Here is a 21,805-nt window from a genome sequence, read left to right on the forward strand (position 1 = left end):
GTTTCTTTCCCCCTTCCCTCCCTCCCTTTCCTTTTCCCCAAATTCATTTCCTTTCTCCTTTTCCTATTAAAGAAACAGTAAACATCAAGAGTTTTCTTGAATATGTTTATGTTTCACCCAACAGTTTAAAGAGACATGAAACAATACCTGTCCTCACTTAATTAGAGCAGAATTTGAAAAATCACCACCATCAACACCTAGGAGTAAACCTAGTGCTTGTGCCTAACCCTGCATCCTGTCTCTAAGGGGGTGCCTGGGTAGAAGTGTCCAGTCGAACACAGTGAGTACGGTATGTGAAACGGAGGACAGCCGAGGCCGTGGAAGAAGTGTTTTCACACAGTGATTTCCAGTGGATGGAGGGCTGCCAGGTGTAAAGATGGGTGTACTGGGGCAGAGAGGGAAACTGAGTCTGAGGACTCAGTCTCTTAAATGGGAGCTGACTCTCTTTCCATTTGAGATTGCTGCAGGTTTCAGTACCAAAGGCCATAGCTTACAGTTGCGATGCGTTTAGACTGGCCATCACCATTGGACTTTATTTGTCATTGCCCCAGTGACCCTCCTCAAACACCATTGCTCTTTGAGGTAGACTAGATTGGGTTCAATAGCTTCTGGCATATCCTGTCTCAAACCCCACCCAAAGCAGCTTGCTAATGGGGCCTCTTGAGAAAGATATGAGGAGTCAGGAATATTGGATTGTGAGCTCCTGGGAAACCAGAACTTAAAGTGGGCTTGAGAAGGCCATGCTTTTGCCATGATCATGTTGCATTACCTAATAAAAATTGTTCATAACCCTAGAGAAAACGGTAATAATGACACCTCCCTTCCTATGGTGATTTAGTGTTTTTAAAGCTCCTTATGATCATTATTTTCTTTGATCCTTACCATAATAACATCCCCTGCAAAATTGTCAGGGGATGTTATTAATCCCATTTTACAAAAAAAGAAAACTAAGGCTGCAAGTTTAGTGAGAGGAGGAGATTGCCGAAAGTCACACAGATCCAACAGACAGGGTTCAGGCTCGACCTGGAGGCCTTTTTGATGCTGTACCCTAATCTTGTTTTCAGGAGAAAAGTCAAAGTGGGTGACGTGGTTCTGATGAGTAAGAACAGAGCTATAAAAGATCATCCCATGAGATGCTTTTTCATAAGCAGAAAGCAGTCGATCACTATTCCTGGGTTATGCCCACTGAAGCAAGGGCTTTATTCACCCCCTCCTAAAGAGGGCACAGTAAATGTAAAACCAGTCAGGTATAAGCATTGCTGTGCTGGATCATGGAGAAGACATTTGAACTCTTTGGCAAATATTCCTAAGGAACACCCCTGGTCTAGAACTCTTCTCAGGCTGTTTCCCAATGTGAGGTAGCTTGGGTCCACTGTGTTGTTCCCCCTTATCCATTGACTTAACACACAGGGCTCCCTCCTTTCAACTCTGACTCCTCACCAAGATACATAGTTATTGAAATCTCAGAACAACAGCCTCTAACTTCTTAGGGCCCAAGAAATCTCTGATTCTGACAACCTACCAGGAAGAGTGTCTTAGGGTGTGAAAGGCGCAGAATAAATCCCCATCCAATCCCTCCAATTACAGAACTCAAAAGGCCCTTTTCACCACGTGGTTCACCCCAGGCCCGCTTAGTTGGTTGTGAGCACAAAGCATAGCTCAGCTGACTAGGCATATTCTGGATCAAGATTTTTTCCTTCAGAAGGAACATACCATCCCTAGGTGGAAGTACACAAGAGAGAGTAACAAATGCAAGAGGCTGAACTCCTTTGTAAGGAAACTCTCTGAATGGTAGAGATGGGAAACTCAGGAGAGCCTTGAGGCCAATAATCCATGACAGAATATTTCCCAGAAAACCTGGTCCCATGAGGGTTTTAGTGAAATACACGTATTGATTAATCAGTCACACAGTTTTTTGAGTACCTTCTTTGTGCAAGGCACGATTCTTGGTGCTAGGAATGGATTGGTGAATAAGATAAAGCTCCTGGCCCCCTGAAGCCTCACTCTGGTGAAGGAAAACAGAGAGTGATCATAGAAACAATGAAATACATGCATATAGAGACTACACTGTGAAGAGCTTGGTGGAACCTCTTAGAGATGCTGTTTTACCTAGAAAGATCTGGAAGACCTCCCTTGGGAGGTGGTTTTGACACTGAGACCCAGACCAGGAAGGCAGAAGAGCAAGGGCAAAGGCCAGGAGGCCAGAATAAATGTGTAGTGTTTGAGGGAAGGCAGGAAGGCCAGTGGAGCTGGTGGGGTTGGGAAGAGAGAGTGGTACAAGGTGAGATCAGAGAGGAAGGCAGGAGCCATAGTTAAGAAACTTGGGCTTTAGTCTTATAATAAATATAGCCATTGAAAGATCCTAAGCAAGGAAATGATATCATTGGTTCCTATTTTAAACGATTTCCCAGGTGACAGGACAAAGAGCAGACTCAAGAGAGACAAGCAGAATGGAAGAATGAAGAGAAAGCTGCTCTGACTCCCACTCTGAAACTGGGACGTCCCTCATAGGGCCTGTAGTGGAACCCGGCAGATGGATTTTCAGTCCCTAGAGATGAGGATTCAGCCTCTAGGATGTTTTGCCATCTTGGTTCCAGGCAAACAAACAGCAATGGGCATTAACATCATCCTAGAGAGAGAAGCACATAATTGTTTTCAATAATTTTATTCTCTTCATTTCCCTTAAAGGTAGTTCAGCTAGTAAAGTGTATGATCTCCCATCATGCACAGCACATTTTGCTGCAAAAGGACTGCCTCTTCAAAGCCAAGCCAGTGTGACAAGGGTCTCACTCCCTTCTCTCTGAGCGCGCCTGCCACCTTGGGCCCCTCTTCTCATAGAGACTCTCAGCTGTGGGGTTAATGTTTGATAACAATCCAGAATCACCAAAATATTTTTTTTCTTCCTAATTAAAAACCATAGCAGCCCATGTTACAGAGAGGAGGATGCAGATGCGTATGTGTCAGGGGTGGTTAGAATAAAATAAGTTAAGGCATACCAGGCAAATTAGGAAATTGGGGAAGATAGGGTTTTGGTTGCAAAGAAACTTTCCATAGAAGGAGCTAGAATTGTTCATAATGTCTTAAGAGGTTCCTGTCCCTTTGAATACACGATGCCTGGTGCCCTAAGCTAGAGAGGGCAGCTGACTCACACAGTCATTTGTCCAGACCTGTTAGGCCAGGTATTAGTAGTTCACCTGGAATGACACATCTCTATGAGGGCAGAGCTGGTGACAGCCACTGATTTATTCACAGCTGCCTAACCCTCCTCTTCCAACCTAGCTCTTCCTTCCCCTTCCAACCCCACCCACACCTCCCCATTCACTGCCATTCAATAACCTTGAATGTTTCATGTCATATACCTAGAGAAATATCGAGTGCGGACATTCCATTCCTGGAAGTTCTATGGTAGTATAGTTTAACTTTTGCATTTCTTTCCATTTCTTCATAGCTCTCCATCAAGGAAGAGAGTCAAATTCAGCCGCCTGGCCAAGGAGCAAGCTCTCAGAACCTATTTACCCATTTTCTTTTTTTGTATAACAAACCTGGTCTAATAATTTACATTTTTTTTTCTCCCAGCCTCTGAAGTTTGCCAAAGGGTGGACTCCTAGGGGGCAAGTCATGTCTAAATTGATGTGTTTGAAGGAATTTTCTTGAACTTCTAATCATTGACATATTTTTGATTTATTTTTTTTTCTCTTTGCTGCCTTGGAATACGGCCCCTACTCTATTTTAACTGCACACTGGTAGTGATATATTGTGAGTAAACGGGTTCCCAGCAGCCCGGAGTCCAGTTACCCCTGTCTTTCTCTAGAAGAGATACTTCCTTTATTTTCTGTACAGTTTCAGTTTCTTTTTTTCTTTTGGTATTTATGTTGCATGTAGCGGTGACATCATGCCCCAACTCCCTCATCCAACACAGTCTGCAGAGTAGCCTGGAGCTGGAGAACCCTGAGAGCAGGAATCCTTCTCTGTACATCCACCCCTCCCCCCAGCTTCTTGCCAGCTTCTGGTGCTGTCTTATTTTACCATTTGAAAATAAGACCTTGACAACAGTGTTTCTCTTGAAGGCCTTGTCTTGGGACCTTTAGGGGACACTGAATAGGCTGAGGTAATTACCACTATAGCTCCAGATGCCTCGTCAGTCGGGGTCATTGTCACGCTTGCCTTTAATCAATTATACTTGGTCTCCTTGGCTACTGAGCTTGAATTCCTATCTTGAAGGAAACGCATATGCTACATATGCTTTCCTGTGTTGTGGTATATATATGATATGTACCGGTACTTTATATGTAAAAATATATATTTTTACATATAAATGTAGAGGTGGTTTATAGAGAGAGTGGTGTATTTATTGCAATATATGTGCCTCTCTATATGAGAAAGTGCTTGCTGGAGAATTAAATGGACACCCAGCTTCGGGACTGTAAGTATCGAAGCTGCCTCATTGGAGACAAGTACTTCCACAGTGGTAATTATTTACTACAGTCTATGAAGTTCCCTTGCTTTAAAATAAAGTTTCTCCTTCAATCAGTACCTTCTAGGACGTACCCAATTCCTCTATGGGTCAGGCATCTTGGAAGATCCATTTACTTGTTTAAGGTGGAAAAGATGGCTCAAGGAGCAGGTTCAGTTTCATTAATGAGCTACGTAGAAGTCTGAACAAGTAAATGTAAGTCTCTGAGCCCCTAACTTACTCAAGGAGTAGGATCCCTCTCGCCCAACAAGATGTGGCAGTTGAGGAGAAGCTTTTAGGTCAGTATTTCTGTGTGTGGCTTAGAGCAATGCTGCTTTGGGTGGCACCAGAGATGAGCATTGGGTCTTTACTCATGTATACAAGACCACTGAAAATGAAACCCAACCTGCAGATCAGTGCAGTCCGACAGCCCTGGATGTTGGAGAAGATGTCTCAGCATTTGGTCCTCTCATATTCCTTTGCAGCAGAAGAGGCAAGTTGGTCATCTGCTTTTAGCTAGTCTTCAGAGTTTGAGGGTATTGAATGCACAATGTATGAACAAAACAGAACAGTGATCTTCAATTCGATGTACAATTCTGCCAAAATTGACTCTGCAGAACACCTTCAAGGATGGCTTGAAGGCACGAGCCACTTTTATACCTCAGAGCCGCCTACAGAATCTAATGAGCCTTAAGAACCGGAGGGAAACCATGATGTCAATCAACAAACAACTCTAGTGCCAAATTCTTCTGCCTTCTCCAGCCACAATATGGTGTTAAGGGCAGGATCAAGTAGCTTGGAGTGCTCTGTGCTGCTGACATTAATTAGCTTTTTCTTCCACCTTTCTGTACTGGGGAAAGCCACCTGGAAGATCTTCTTCTTCCTCCAGAAGCTAATAGGAGTAATTTTGCTAAGTGAAGACCTCATTTCTCATTTATAGGACTTGAAAGAATGCCCTCTGATTCCCAGTGTCACATCAAACAAATGCCTCAACCTTACACCTCGGTGAACTTTTTTTTTCCCCCCCGTGGATGTTTTTACCTGTAATTTTAGTCACTGTGACCATATTGAACACCTCTAGGGTTCAGGATTCCTGCATTGGATTGATTTTAAACACGAGGTTATGATCTGACAAGTTACTATGAATTGAATGGCAGATTTTTTTTTCTTCTATACCAGTCTTTCCTTAAATTGCTCCATTTGAAACCTTAACTATTTTCTCCCCAGCAGTTGGAAAACTCCACCTGAGCCTCTCAGTCCAGCACTGCTTCTCCTGCCCCTTCCAGTCCACCCTGGAAATTAAGATTCTGCAATTGGAAATTGGCTGACAATTTGGTTTCTGATGTGGGAGGCAGATGGTGCTGAGGACAGGATGGAGTCCAACTCCTTCTTCCATTCCGGGCTTGGCTCGGAAGGGCCGACCAGCAGAGAACCTGAGTTTGATAGCTGATTGTCAGTTTGATGCAAGGAAAGAGCAGTAATAAACTACACCTGCAGTAGCCACTTCTCCACAGGTTTCCTTTCTCATAATTATGACCTTTGTATATATAGGAAAAGTTGTCCAAGAGTATGTCTGAGAAATCTTCCAGTTTTAAATACTTAAGAGTAAACAGATACCTTTGATGATGTCCATTAGAGAAATACTTTTATGTTGTCTCTGTAAGTAGCATTAGGAAGTCGTAATGGAAATAGTAGAGTGATATTCTCTTCATTGTGGTGAAGGAAAGCACATTAAACCTTTTTTTTTTTTTTTTTTCCTCCAAATTGTAAAACTGGTAGGACAGAGTTCTTAGGAGGAAGGTGAGACCCAGGGTCTAATTCTTGGCAACCATATAACCTCTTTGAATTTGTGGCACCAGTCCAAGAACAAGAACTTTATGATGTGGGCCCAAAGAGAAAACTAAGTCCCCAGAGGCTTATATTTCAACTTTCCCAGAGTTAAGCTGCCCTATGGGGAAAATTAATTGAGCATAAAGTTCCAAGAGCCCCTAACATGGAATGACAAATAGCTACAGTATGTACACTTACCAGAGACACCCTCTTGTCTGTTGTGTGTCTCAGGAAGCTGCAGCAGGGCTTTGAGGAGACCAAGCCAGCTGGTGCCGAAGTGGTCCCACTTCGCTGGCCATGGCTGCAGAGACAATGTGCTTGCAAGTTGCCAGTTTTGACTACTCTAGGACCATCTCCTAGTACCTCCTACCCCTTTGTCCCTGATGCCCCCTAAAAATCTGCTGTGGATTGTGAGGAAATGACACCGCACACATTTCAGTTCTTAGAGGCACGCAGGGTCCTCTTTTCTGCTCCCTTTTAGAGAAAAGCCCACTAGTTCAGGTGATCTGTTAACTAGCTGCTTTTTTATACAGATCCACTAGGTGTCCTCATAGATCTACTTTGTATTACCATTGAAATCTTGGGGAAACTCCCTTTTCTAAGGATTGGGATTTGGGTAGAGAGCACTAGGTGACTATGTAATAAAGAAAATCAGCAAACACCAAAGGAGAGAGGGCACTTTATGTGACTAGGGAGTAGATATGAAATTTACTTCTGTTTTAAATAAATACTAGAACTTTCAGAGTTGCTCTTTGAAACCCAACCTTCGGAGTTTTAAATGGCACTCTGTTATCTGAAATTAACCTTGTAACCTACATCAGCTCTCTAAAAGGAAACAATCACAGAGAAGTGGAAACAAAATACCAGTGGTTCTGAATATCCATGATTCACTAAAACTAAATGAAAGGATTAGGAAGCCGGAGAGCGAGAGTTCAGGGAGATGAGGAATAATATTTTCCAAATTAGGAGATCCACAACTTAATTTTGATGTAATTTTATTTTCCAACTGGAGACTATAATTTTACACACACAGTGTCCACATCTTCTGGAACAACTACCATCAGGGAGGCAGATCCTCATTCGTTTTTAGTTAAAGAGCTTGTTCATGACTCGAATCATGGCCCAAAGGAAGACTCTTCCTGCTGGGACACACATCCTTCAAGCCTGACGGATCACTCCACCCGATGGGAGGTGATAATGGGCCTTACCTTTTAAGAGAGTGGACCTGGAAGTATATAGGTGAAGACACCTGACAGGGGGTCAATGAAAATGGACTCTTCCAGCAGTAGAGCAAAAGAGCCACCTTCCCAGTTGGTGGCACCTTGGTCTAGATGTTGTAATTTACGAAGGTTTGTCAACGTGTGGGGCTCAACCACTTTTAACTGTTTCTGTCTTGTCTTTGAGCCTCTCATTGATCATTCTTGCTGATTTTGTGTGTGTGTGTGCGTGTGTGTGTGATGGTGCTTGTTTGTCTTATGAGATTTCTATTTTGTATTTGGCGTGAGTGACGACTGGGAAAGAATGACGAGTAATAGCATGTTTTCTTTTTTATGCATATGCTGCTTTGGAATGTGATTGCTTATAATTAACATTTAATCTTCTTATAGCAAATGGTTTTTTGCTGCTTCGATTACCAGTTTCAGCCTGTTCCTGCATGTTAACAGTACGAAATTTTAGAACAATGCATGATCTCCAGAATAACCAATAACAACAGTTGCACAGTCCCTGAGAGGCACTGGTTTGAAGTTGAGTTTCCTCCTGCACTCTTACCAAGTAGGAGGTTTAAATCACCCATTATGATGGGCTTACCTCTGGTGAAATGGTTTCAAAAGCTATTCCACCCCATCTTTCCTTCCTTGTCCTCAAAGATGATGATGATGATGATGTGTGTGTGTGTGTCTACAACACACACACACACACACACACACATACACACATACTTTTTTCCCTATAAATGTGTCAGATTCTATTATTGTATGTGAACCCAAAATGGCAGGATGAAAATGAAAACCAGGGACTGTTGCTAATGAGAAGCATAGCATTTCAGAGTTTGATGGGCTTCTCTTCTGCTACAGCATTTGATTAAAAATTTTTTTCAAAACAATTTATCTAGAGTGAAACAAAAAATCATCTTCGTTTTCCTCTTCTGTGTAAATAAGAAATCAATATTTGCAGTAAAAGAATGAGGAAAGAAAAAAACAAGTGTGTGTTCTCCAAGTTGTACACCTGATCGCAATGCATTTAAAATAACTTCATTTTCATGTCTTCGGCTGAAGGCTTTTCCCTTTCTTGATTTCAACAACTGCTCTTTGGAGATACCTGGGCATTCTCGCCATGCCTTCTAAATTCTTCTGATTCAAATGCTGTAGTAGAACTTCCCCCCCCCCCCCTAAATGCTAAGTTCAGGAGTGATGTACCACACATCAAACAGGGCTGGGGCGGCATGATGATGATCTGAACAACTGACTAGCTGGGATGCTGGAAGAACATGTCACTAAAAATATGAGCCAAGTTTACAGGAATGGAGTTGCTGCTGAGGCGGTCTCTCATTCATCTCCCCCAGTGCCTGTTCTTCACAACATAACGTACCCCTGCTTGACAAATATACTGTATGGCAAGTCATAAAGGTCTTAGAACAGGACTTGACCCATTTGAGAGATTTAAACCCCTCTTCCTGGTGACTGTAACATTCAAAGAGGGCAAAACTACAGGTCATATTTTAAAGTAAGAGTACAGCCATTCTTTACAAAGAAAAAGGAAGGGGGGAAAATATGACTTTCAAAATGGAAGGTGTGGGCGCAGGGAATAACACCTCCCTTTAGTTCAGGTTACTATTTGGCCATGATACTTGGCATAAATATGAATTATTCTCCTCTCCCGTGAGAGGAGCAGGCCCGTTCAGGTTAAGTGATAAGCAAACATTTTTGCCTGTCGTAGCGTCAGGATGAGGTACAAAAAGCTTCGGGTTGTACTGAACTGTAAATTGGATTGCTGGTAAAGTGGAGGACATTGAGAACTACTGCAGTGATGTCCAGCAACATCCGTAGGTTAGTGCTTGAGATGGGTCCCTGGGCCATACAGAACCTTTGATGCTAGCTTTAGAAGTGCTACCAATGCTGCATGCAAGTCTCAGTATGATATTTTACATGGGATCTCTTCTCTTATTTCATTGTTTTGTAATTTTTAACCTATTTTGGCCAGTATTTTCTGTATAAGAAAAAAATCTGATTAACCAATAACCCAGTTGCTTTCTGAATTTTTGGTGGGTGGGGTACAATGCTCATATTCTTTCAGCTTTAAGCAGAAAATACACCCATGAGTAGCTAAATGTGTTCCAATAGACCAACATCTCATATGCTGTGGGTGATTTTTTATTTTTGAACTGCCTTTAATGTCAAACATGCAGCGTTAGCCTTGAGTAGCTACATTTCTTATATGGACAGATTTGGATATTTGTTCTGTCAAGAGTAAATTTAAATTCCTGTAGGCATCATGTAAACTCACTCTGGGGAGGTTCAGCAGAGGCATCCTCAGATTCTATATTAACACGTAATCGTTTCACATCTAATTTGATGAAAGCTTGTCCTGGGCTCTGCCTAATGCCCAGAAATGGATGGAAATTAGAAAGCTCACATACTAGATATTTTCGCATTCTGCAAAAACCATTTATTGTACCAAGTAAGCAATTAATTGACTAGCTATGTGTATATTTTGTTCTCCTGTATTAATTGTGCCAGGGGAAAAATGTCAGTTGCATTTTTGCTGTCTATAATGTGCTCTTCTTCTCATCCAAGAACCCAATTGTAATCAGCTACGCCCTTTTCCTATAGTCGCCCGCTTCACCTAGGAGAGAAAAATCATACACAACGGCCTTGGGGAACTATAAAGCCAATTTATATTTTCACAGCTTTTTTGGATGTACAACCAAACTGTTACCAACAGTCACTCTGCATTTTTTTCTGGGTCAAGACTGTTAATATGAGCTAAGACCTGTATTAAATCCTTCCAGCTCCCTTCCGGCCGCCTCGCTGTGTGTGACCTTGCCATTAACTACCGCTCTTCCTCTCCTCTCATCCAACCACATGGTTATAGCCAAGATGTCCATCTACAAGAGAATGAGACGGGCATGTTGTTTTGATTGCGGACGTTCTGAGCGTGACTGCTCGTGCATGTCAGGCCGTGTGCGTGGTAACATGGACACCCTTGGGAGAGACTTCCCACTTTCTTCTGTCTCTGTTAATGATTGCTCCACCAGTTTCCGTGCCTGTAAGTTTAACCCCGACATACGCAGTTTTATGTGTGTGGTGTCTGTGCTATCATCCCCGTCTTGTGTCGTACCCTGTGGTACTGTGTGTCATGTCAGTCGAGCTGATGTTTTCTTCCCAGTGTGACCTCATATGTGGTGATATGTTGCCCCACTTGCCTGTGTCACTGTGTATGTGCTGAGGAAAGCCACCCTCCCCATTCTGTTAATTCGTGCTTCTCGTAATAGTGTGCAGGGCTGTGATCTTACAGTCTGGTGATATTCTCTTTCTCTCCATTAAATAAGTATAAATGGAAAGCAATGTGACAGCAAATCAAATACTATATTGATACAGAGATGTGTGGAAATATATATCTTGATATTTGGGGAAGGGTTAGATACTGGATTGAATCAAAGGGAGGAAGGAAAAGGGCATTGAGAGAACAAGCCAACTCTAGCATAAAGTAGTTGTAGTGAGCTTCGATAGTTTCCAAAATACAACAGGGTTTTGATGCGGGTGGATATTCTTTTATTACTGTGACTCCGTAATCTGTATCTCATCCCTCCAGTGTCAGTTTGTGTCATATGTTCTGAAGAAGTGTGTTCTAAATCCACCAACCTATATAAACTAGTGGATTCTAGAGCTTCCCTGCAAAAAGACGACTAATTTAAAGGATCATTCCATTAATATCTTTGATTTTTCCAAAATGTAGCCCCCTGTTTAAGTTACCTTGTAGCAATTGTGATTCCAAATAACAACAAAAACTGTAAGTCGTGAACTTCCATGAATTCCCTGAGTCTGTAGCATGGTCCTTTGAGGTCGATCTTCTTTGTTATTCACAAGCCCGGAGACGCTAAAGAACCTGTGAAGGCCTTGCAGCTGGTAGATGCCAGATTCCTGAGACATCCCTCATCCTGTCTTCAGCATGGGCTTTGTTGGTGCTTTACTGACACAGTTTGTAGGTGATGTTGTTGAAAGCTCCAGTGTGTACACAGATACTCCGGGATGTAGGTCCTCATCTAAGGGCAGAAGAGGTTGTGGGCCTCCATGAGGACTTGGCTGTCGTAAAGTGTGGCTGTAATCTTATTTTTACATTTTTGGTAGCATGGGTGGTAGAAGACAATTCTTCCTTCTGTGTTTTATCCCTTCCTCTTGAAAGTACCCAACACATTTATTGGTGACCATATTGCCATTCATTCTCTCTCCTAAGTGTCCAGAGCTGGTTGACTTAAACTTTCACCAGCAGGGATTAATTCATACTGGCAACGAAGATGAAGAAGAGCACTTCACTCTTCAGCGTTTACTCCCATGAAAAACTTGACTTGACTCACCTTTACCGGTGCTGAAGGTGATCCCGGTAAAGTGACAGTGGATCCACAGAGGCTTCTAGGGCTGCGGGAGCCCTAACTCCACTGCGTGCAGTAGAGTGGTGTGCCAGGCCAGGTGCTGGTGTTAGTACCTGCAGGTCAGGTCTGAAGCATGATCTGTGCATTGAGCTGCCTTAGAGTCATCTGGAAAAGTTAGATTTAGGACCAGAGAGTTATTCTTCCAGATTGATGATTCACTGCCTCTCCAGATCAGTGCCAAGGGACAAGATTCATTTGTAAAAGTGATAGCTAATGGAGGTTGCATTGAGAGGGATTTGGGACTGTCTAAATCTTGTCTTGACATTGGCCTAAAAAGGACCTTTTAGAAAGAAGGCCTCCTTTAAAATCTTTCTTACAGATGCCTCAGAATGAACTCTTACCTTTTTATTCTCATTGAAAGAGTTCTCTCTAATCATATGCCACTACCATATGGACTAAGACACAACCACACAAAGAACTTGTGTGTCTGCGATGTATGGAAAGACACCAGCTTCAGAGACAAGAGCAGGGGTGACGGGGAGCACAGAGGGGTGAGCTATGGTGGCACGATTGGCCACATCGTTTTGACTGTTTGTGGGGAATATAACACCAGTCGTGGGGTTATCCTTCTGCATAAGGCACAACTTCTGTTTTCAGATAATTGCTAGGCTCTAAAACCTTGGCCAGAGATTCAATAGAGAAAAGGAAGGAGCCACTTGGGCTCTAAACTATGACTTTGTGGTTATGCTTTGGCACTGGTCATCTATATCAATCAAGGCAAAATCTGTGTCCCCTGCATGAGGCCCATGATACCCAGTGTGTTTCATTTCCATTTTATCCAGGAGAAATCATGCTTGGAGGGATTTCTCAGCCCTGTAATTTAATCCAAGTGTTGTAGGAGGCCAGGAGAAGGAATACTTAGGGTGGGATTGTCCTGTCCTCTCAGAAACATCCTGTGTATGAGATTGTCCTTCCTACCCCTCCCAAATCAACCCCACTGTGGAAAACATGGGGCTTTGAGCTGTGTGTTGAAGCCTTAACTGGTACTGACAGCTCAGGGGGTGGAGGGGGAAGGGTTTGCCTCCTCCGTTTCATCAATCTTTCTGCCGTCGTCACTCCGTCAAACAAAAGCAGATTTCATCCATCCCTGTGTGAGACCACTCACCTTTGACCATTAATAATAAGTTAGAAAAATCCATTCCAATCTGAGCCCCTTCATGCACCCACATAAGCCCTTCTTCTCCAATTAAAAAAATGTCTGTCTCTATGCGGAATTCTACTGGCAGTACTCCAATGGCAGTTCCTGGCCTTCCCTCACTGGTGGTGGGGTTGGGTAGTGCCCATTTGACAGAGCTGGTTGACTCAAAGAGCAGTGGTGAGAGTGGGCTTTTCATTAAATATGAGCAGATGTGAAATGTAGAGGGTTTGACAATTAGAAATGGCAGGAGAAGGGCCCTTGAATCAAAGTGAGGTCAGATGGGCGGATCAAATTACTTCTCTTACATTCTTTAGTTGTTCTGAAAATCATTTTGAATTAGTGTCAGCAGAGCCTGATGGGTTTTGCCCTTTGTCTTTTATGCTGGGGCTGTATTGTTTCCCAAGACACTCATTAAAGGTCATTATATTATTAGGGAGCTTGCTTTGGTCGCAGTTTCCCAGTTGAGCCAGTGTGCTTTGGAGACTGCCTAATTCATTTCTCTCTCGCCTTTCGTCTCCCTCTTTACTATTTTTTTTTTCTTATAAGGGGAAAGGTTTCCGTTTTGAAGGGACATTAAATAGAAACACAAAGTCCCATTATGTGTTTTCTAAAGTGGGAAGAGAAGTAGCCATTTCCCAGAGGAGCGGTAATATATTAAAAGTGTTCACACTGTTTTGGAAATCTGCCCTCTAATTGCAGAACCTGCCTGCTCAGCTTACCTGTCTGTGGGGGTGTGGCCTGCTTCCACCTTTTGGTTGTTGTTAAGTCACCTACTATTCTAACCTTTGTCTCCTTCCGTTGAACTCATGAGCAATGTAAGGCCAGTCTGTGCTGACAGATCTACAGAGAAGGACTTCTTTGCAAAAGACTTAAAAAACTGTGTCAGAAAAATAAGGCAAAGAGTGAACAGTAAGATTCATCATAAAGCTATGCTATTTGAGGCAAGACTGAATTGTTCAATATAGGGTCGGCGTACGCGGAGCATCATTGTCCCGTTATTCCGATGTTGTTCCCGCTTTGGATGATCCTGGGCAGGAGTACCAGCTCTTTTAAAAGCCACTAGGATGAGCCTCAGACTTTTCGCAAGCTGCTATGTTCTAGTACTATCAAATATAAAAAAATATTTATATATCTAGCAACATACACACACATAAATATAGATTTAGGTTCTAATCAGTTCCATTTCCCCTCAATATGATTTTTCTATGTCACAAATTTATTCTTGTTGTTTCAGTCTTGCCTGTTATCTGATTGCTAAGTCTAACAGAAAGGAACAATTAAAATTATGATGCAGCGACAACATAGGGCTCTATTGATTCAAACCTGCTGAGACCTGCCTGACAGGATGCTGGCCACAGACTGTCAGTAACCCTGGCATGAACAAGTTAATCACGTGTTAGAAGAGAAACAGATCTTTAGACTTGCACTTGGAAATAGTCTCAGCTAGAGTACATGTTTGATCACTCACACCAACCTTTCAATTTACTAATAGTTTAAACTTGCACAATTACATACACCCTTTTCCAAACTACTGTAGCTAATTTTAAATTGTGCATGACTTCTATTCTGGGTATAGTTATAATACAAGGAGGCATTCAACTCCAATGGTTACATTGAGAGAAGTCCAATGCGATTAGGTTGAAGGGAGACATACAAAAATCAGTTCAGTGTAATCTCGAGTCTTGTCAGATAATAAACAAAAATCAACTTATCCCAAGTAGCCTTTGGTTTGTACAGGCAGAGAATTAACATTGTCGATAGAACTAAAGTCACTCGAGTGAACTAATGGCATTTTGAAGTACATAAAATCAGATACCAGGGCAGGGGTGGAAATAGCTCTAGGAAAATGTCTATGATAAGACACACCCTATGCTGACAGACTCTAGCACCTGGTAAAGGGAGATTTAATACCCTGAATTTAAAAACCAACAACCTATCATTATCTCATTCCTTTTATGTGTTGTTTTGAGTGACTTCCTCAAGGTCCCCATTCTAAATTTTATTTGTTTATTTTACTTCTAAGCCCTGGAACCATAGATTCTCTTTTCCCACCGCCACCATCAGTGATGGAAGGATAGAAAAAGGAAAAGTCAGCCCATTTAATCATAATGTTCCATATATTATTTTTAAGCCGATTTATTCTGGATCTGCAATTTCTCCCATTTACTCATGCATGCTGGTATGATTTCTCTCTCTCTCTCTCTCTCTCTCTCTCTTTCATTCTCTCACCAAACACTAAAGCAGCATTTGCATCATAATCTAGCTCTTTAGCTAGCCTGGCCCATACATTCTGATTTGGTCATTTGCTCTTTATTACAGAAAGCAAACATAGGAAGGCAAATAGGCATGGGCACCATTCTATAAGACTGATAATATACCTTAGGATGGCCTCTTAGGGGACTTTTGTTGGTAGCAACAAAAGCCAGTGCCTCTCACTTGATTTTGTGGTAGCCACTTTTGGCAATGAATTGACTGGAAATAAGCTTTTCTATGTGCTTGTGCAGTGGTCAGCTCCTTAAATCAGCATTGTAAGATGGTATTCATGCTTGGGCAGAATTTCCTTTGAAAAGAATCCTTTAAATTACCCATCTCTAAAGAGCTCCAAACAAATCAGGTTTTCATTCATAATTAATAGCTTAATAGCTGTTTTTTTTGTTGTTTGTTTGTTTGTTTGTTTGTTTTAGTTTAGCACACAGTGATGTAGTTGACTTGCGTTTTGGGACCTTGTTGTACTCTCCACCCCCTCCCCCAACAGTATCGTTGAATTCTTTAAGATAAATACGCTGTGAAGAGATACCACATATAGATGAAAGAGAAAGGGAACAGTGGGCAAGTGGCAGCCAATTTTTCAAAAGAAATCCTTCTTAACAGAGTTGGGAGACAAGAAGTAGAAAGGTCAAAATGAGGAAAGACAGAAGGGTCCTTGGTGTGTGTGTACCCCATCACTTGGACACCTTTCTTTTCAGAGACATGTTTAATAGGTGACTCGGTTCTTCAAGGACAAACTAGAAAAGACGTTGGCATGCCACAAGTAAGCCGAGCAGAAGTCCTTATGCAAGGTGACGTGGAAATTATGTTTGCATTTTTATTCAGGACAGTGGCCAGTTGTCAGAATACTCACCTTGACAGATTCTACCACAAGGCAGCTGTGGACCCTCCATCTTATCTCTGTGGTGGAGGACAGATGTGACCAGTTAGCTCTCCATCTCCACCCCCCTCCACTATCTTGGATGACAGATGCCAAGGCCAGCCCGCCTTTCACTTGAGCTTTCTTGTCAAGGCTCTGCCTTGAGCCCAAATCCTGACCTTTACTGTATGAAATAAAGTACTGATGAACAAGCAGAGGTTTGAATTAGAGCAGGCTTGGAGCAAATGTCAAGTCCATCTCTGCCCCCTCCTCCACCTGCACCGGGAGTCTGGATTAGACCCAGTCTGGAATCTGCAATGCCTTAGGCTTTATGGGTCTGGGGAGACATAACTTATTAACAAAGAGTTATTAAATTTTTATCAATTTTACAACACAATGTAAATGCCTCCTATGAATCTACATTGTATTCATTATCATTTAAAACGTTAATTAAGTCAAAGTTGCATTTAATTTCTCTCTAAATGGGCCTTTGGGAAGAGGCTCTTAGAAACATCTGTGGGAGCATGCAGCTTATGGAGACAGAGAATCCCCCAGCCCGCGTTCAGGATAGCCCCCAAGTTGATTGCAGTCGTGTGTCTGTGGCTAATTTGTTGTGATGAGATTGGGCAATGTATCAGATTAGTATCAGACCAATAGTGGTGCAGAGTGACTGGAGAGAGGCTTGTGGGGCAGCGGCACGGCATCCTGCCTTCCAATTCCATCCAGGCGGAAGCGAGCAGTTGATCTGCAGCACCTCTGGTCTCAATCATGCCTTGGATCCTCCCCTTTCATATGGTACCCGTCAGTTCAGTGGGATGTTTTCTTCATCTGAGATGGACGTTTGTCATCCGGCCCAGCCAATTTAGGATATGTGCCAGCATGCTCATGGGAAAGAAATCTTAGAGTTTGGGGGCTTTGACATGCATTTAAACCAAGAAGCAAGGAGCACAGAACAGCATATTGGGAACCATTTTCAAAACAGAGAGGATGTGGAGATTTTAAACAGATCATACTCATTGGTGAGGAGAGAGGAAGTCGAGGCCTGCTAAGATCTGCTGAAAAACTGCTTTTCTGTTAGGAAGCTCAGCTGATGCTTTTGTCTCGTCTGAGTATAGTCTGCTCCCCACACAGATCTGCTGTTGTTATATGTATACTCCTCCATCTCCCAGGAGGTGAGACTTGTTAATGTGGGGGTACATTACTAGGAAATGGCTACGCACAACTTAGATTCATATTAAGACTAAACTCTGTTCTTACTATATGCGAGGTATTCTGCCAACACAGCAAGGGTGTGTGTGTGTGTGTGTGTACATAATGTGTATATGTTGCTAAATTTAATAGTTGCATAGCATTTGCTGTATTGCAGGCTCTGTTCTGTGTCTTTTACAAATATCAATTTCATCCTTGTCATGAGGTAGTAACTGTTATTTGTAGTTGAGGTAACTGTAAACCGAGGCACCTATAAACTTTTTGTGCCATTTGCAAAGACAACATGTGACCTTCTAGGGGTCATTCAGTGGGTCATTATTGAGGCTGGGATTTGACAACAAGCTGGGTGGCTTCGAGTTACTTAGTTACTCACACAGTTGAAGAAAATCCACAGCCCATCTCCAAGGAAGGAGAAAAAGACAAAGACTTCAGTAACAAAGACTCAGGATGACGCGGGGAGGGCTGTCAGAGCAAGGTGCAAAGTGCTTGGCAATGTCAAGGGCAAGAGGTCGCCTCCTGTCGGTCAGCCAAGGTAAGATCCTATAGGATGTGGCATTCCAGGTGTGCCTTGGAGGACAGAAAAAGAGTGTTCCGCCTAACAACGAGAAGAGTCATGACAGTGGGGAGGCCTGTGTAGCTGGAGCTTGAGACCTGCTCAGGAGAGTTCAGGGAGAGAGCCCTGAAGGGTAAATGGGGCCTGTTGTTGGAAGGGCCCAGGTCATCAGGGTTTCGTTCTTCATCTGAAATACAACAGAACACATTCAAGGTGTTTGGTCAGGGAGATGACATCAGAGGCTTTGTTTCGGGGAGAGTTCTGTGGCGGCTGTGGAGGAAGGGACAGGAGCAAAGGAGTCCATTGGGAGACACCCTTTGAAGGAAGAAAGGCCAGCAGAGGGGAGACTGTGGCAGGAGGATGCAGCAAGGAGCCACTCCGAGGAGGGCGAAGACGCCATCTCGAGCCTGCAGGATTTGCAGCTGGAACCCATTATCCAAAGGCAAATCCAAGAAGTTAAAAATATTTTTAAAGAAGATTTGATTAATGGCTCTGAAGCAGTTGAAATTCATTAGTTAAATTTCTTGAGCATAATTCTCCCCAGCTGACCTAGCAGTCATTGGGATCCCTACTCGGACTCAGTGGTTTTCTTCTCATTGGAGGAGAATTTACTGAAGTCTTGCCCAGGACTGGGGACCCATAGGGCTGTATCCATCCACTACCCCTGGTCTTTGGGACCTACTCCATCTATTTTCTTTTTCTAACTAGTGTTTCTTTCTCCTTCACCATCCTCCCCATTTCCAATAAAACTCAGATCTCAAGAGTGTTGAAGGTGGTAGAGGCAAGCAGCTCTCAATTGCTGGCATGGATGCCATTGGCCTAGGCTAGGTGGCAGAAATAAAGCAAGCGGGGGCCACCAGTTGGGACACGTGACCAGCCCTGAGGGTCTTGGCTCAAGCTGCATGTGGTAGCTTTGTTTAGAGCTCATGGGGATTTTTTTAAATCCTTGTGTATGACAACGAGACTCTTTTTCTCTCATCTTTTTCAGGGAGACAGCATGTCTCCTTACATCTGTGGCGGGAGAAAAAATTATAAAGTACTTCGCATCCCATTCACTGAAAACCCACTGTCGTTTTCAACCACTTATCCTACTCCAGTGGAAATACAAAACACATTTCCTGTGAAGTACTGCCACACAAACTCCGGGGAAGTCATGTGGCATTTCTAAGTACCATGGCACAATTTTCTTTTCTTTTTTTATTTCTCTCTGCACAAGACCTTTGTGTCCATTGTGTCTCCATGTCAGCATCCATGACTGCAGAACTTGTATATACCACCAGCCCACAAAGGTCGTTAAAACAGCGTGGAAAAGCATATGAGTCCTGGGTGGGGCATGCAAGCTGACCTTGGAGGAAGGGAAGGCAGCCAACTTCTGGAAGTGGAATGGAGTAAAATGCAGCCACCCAACTGGCTAAGTGTTATCCTTCCTTTTTTGGGGGCTTTCTCCCAAACCAACATGTTGAGTTACCTAGATAATCAGGGAATCCACCATCCCCACATTAACTTATAAGAGTTCTGTTTCCCTAGCCAACCATTTTCTCAAGAGAAATCTAAATGGAGAGAAAGAAGTCCAGCATTGTTAGACCCACATATTTGAAATCTCATAGGGCATTGAAAATACATTTTTCTTTTTTTGTAATAGTTAGACTGCCTGATTTGGAGGGAGATTTTAGATATACCTATAGATTCTTGTTGTGAGGAGATATTCTTCTGATGTCCAGCTCAGATAACCTGGACAAAGGGTCTAGAGATCCAAAGTAACCTTTTTCTCTGACCAGCTCATTCAGTTATCCTCCTCCTAAGGAGCTATCCTCCCCACAACACAGGAAACAGCAAGAGAACCCCCCCCCCCAGCTTCTTCTAGTAATCCCGAAAGCCCCTGTCTATCCTCTTTCATACAGTAGGATGAATACCACCAAATATTCCTGGAGCTTCAGAGAAAACCTATGTAAACTCAGAGTGAAAGCTGTTGAGGCAGATCTATACCAGAGATGACCAACTGCACTGAGAGACTTTAAAATAAAAAAGAAGTGGGAAAGACTTCCCCTGAGAGCCACAGCTGTATGGACAGTGCAGAGAGGGGCGTCTGTAGACCACAGAGCATGTGCCGTCTCCTGGGAGTGGAGCTGATGGCTGCCATCGAAGTGATCACATTTGGCCAGTGCTGGCTTTCTGCACTGGAGCTGGTCGGATTATGCCCAGACAAGAAAGGACCTAGGGGCTGCCTTCCTTCTTTCCAAGGTCAGAAATGAGGCACGCTGGCATCCTTGGCTGGGCTTCACATGTTGGCAAGAACACTTGAGTAGGAAGTGGCCTGAAGGATTTCAGTTCAATAAATATTTGATGAGAAAAAGGATGAATAAATGAAGGGATTCTCAACCATCACTTAAAGCAATAGGTGGTATGCCAGAACCAGGATGACCCTGCATCTGTGAGGTTTTCTAAAACTAAGCAGTTTACAATATTGTGTTTGTGTGTGTGTGTGTGTGTGTGTGTGTGTAAATGGTGGGATACGAGAACATTAAGGGAGGAAAATTTAGCAAGAGAAATGAATATAACTGAAGGATCTTGGAAATTATCAACTACTAGGTATAATCCACGTTCTTTGTGCAGGTTAAATATTAGGAAAGAAGATAAGGAAACAAAAAAATCACAGTAGGCAAAACTCCATCAATATTTCAAGTGAATAGAGACAGGGATACATTTGTATATAGAGTGTATGTCCAAGAAAATCAAGGACTTACAACACTTACATTCAGTTTTACTAATTTTGATGAACCTGATCATTTTCCTGTGAGTCAGGGTGGCACAAAAATTATTAGTTCAGCAGGTAAAGCCAATATGAGCAAAGGGGCCCATTTGTTGAGAGCTGTAACCATTTGCAGATGGTCACATCAGCCTGCCCAAATGTGGAGAAATATTTAAGGCCACTCATGACTATTAGGATCATTGACTCTGACTTGGGGCAGACGAATCAAATCTAACAGCACCCGAGTGACAATCCCTCCCACCTAGAGGTGTCCAAAGGCTGAGTGTCTCATGGCTATTTTCTATTGAGTGTCATTATTCTGTTTATTCTGCTCAGACAAGGAGGGGACATGAAGCTTTCTTGATGGCTCACAGAGCTCTCTCAGGTCACACCAAGCATTCTCTTACTTTTGAGTGGCTTTGAATTGTTCTCTGCATTTTGTCAAGGTTGATCTGGCTATTTCTTCAGTGCGGGTGAGTAAATTTCCACATATGGCCTGTAACGTATCCAACTGAGAGAACATGTCCAGCAGGGATGCTTCAAAGCTAAAGCCCTAAATAGGTGTTACTGAAAAAGGAGGTACAATGACCTGCAGAGAGGAGAGGTGTTCAGTGAAAATGACAGGATGAAACTTGCTAGGAATGCAGACTGGGAAGAAGAGGCTCAGGCCATGTGATCTGGAAGTCTTGGGATGTGGAAGTGAAATGTGCAAGGGGCTAGTGCTGGAAAGGCCACTTCACAGATTTCTTTCGTTAAGATGAAGATTGGTGTCTGTTAAGCAGAAATCTCGTGTCTTTTCTCTGCTGTAAATTGGGGAATTCCCAAGCCTTTCTCCTCACTGTTCAGAGAGCTAAGTGATCTTGACAATTAAAGCCCAGAATTCTAGGGAACCTCAGAACAAGGAAAGGGAGAGACAGGATGGGATAGTATGTTTCCTGGGGACTTTCTTGGCACAAGCATGTTTTGGTATGTTCACCAAATGGATGCTCAGTGAATGCCAATTGCTATGAGAGTAATGTCTTATGTGTGTGTTAGTCTTTATAATTCTCAAGGCACTGATATCTTCTCATTTCACCTAGGCAAACCCAGAATAGAC

General features: G+C 42.9%; 1 protein-coding gene across 31 annotated transcripts in view; it reads left to right on the plus strand.

Moving 5' to 3' along the window:
- Positions 1–21,805, plus strand: part of KCNMA1 (potassium calcium-activated channel subfamily M alpha 1) — a 683,907-nt gene that overhangs the window by 551,040 nt on the left and 111,062 nt on the right. For 14 of the 31 annotated variants that reach the window (XM_036222529.1, XM_036222532.1, XM_036222512.1 and 11 more), the window contains one exon: positions 3,748–3,756. The exons of 12 other annotated variants lie outside the window; for them this stretch is intronic. In XM_036222529.1, coding sequence (XP_036078422.1) covers positions 3,748–3,756 — 9 coding nt within the window. Of the gene's footprint in view, positions 1–124; positions 21,526–21,805 lie in introns of those variants that run through there. 5 more of the 31 variants (XM_036222528.1, XM_036222530.1, XM_016159436.2 and 2 more) reach the window with 2 other exon arrangements.

The sequence above is a fragment of the Rousettus aegyptiacus genome, unplaced genomic scaffold, assembly GCF_014176215.1.
Source record: "Rousettus aegyptiacus isolate mRouAeg1 unplaced genomic scaffold, mRouAeg1.p scaffold_m13_p_6, whole genome shotgun sequence".
Classification (NCBI taxonomy): domain Eukaryota; kingdom Metazoa; phylum Chordata; class Mammalia; order Chiroptera; family Pteropodidae; genus Rousettus; species Rousettus aegyptiacus.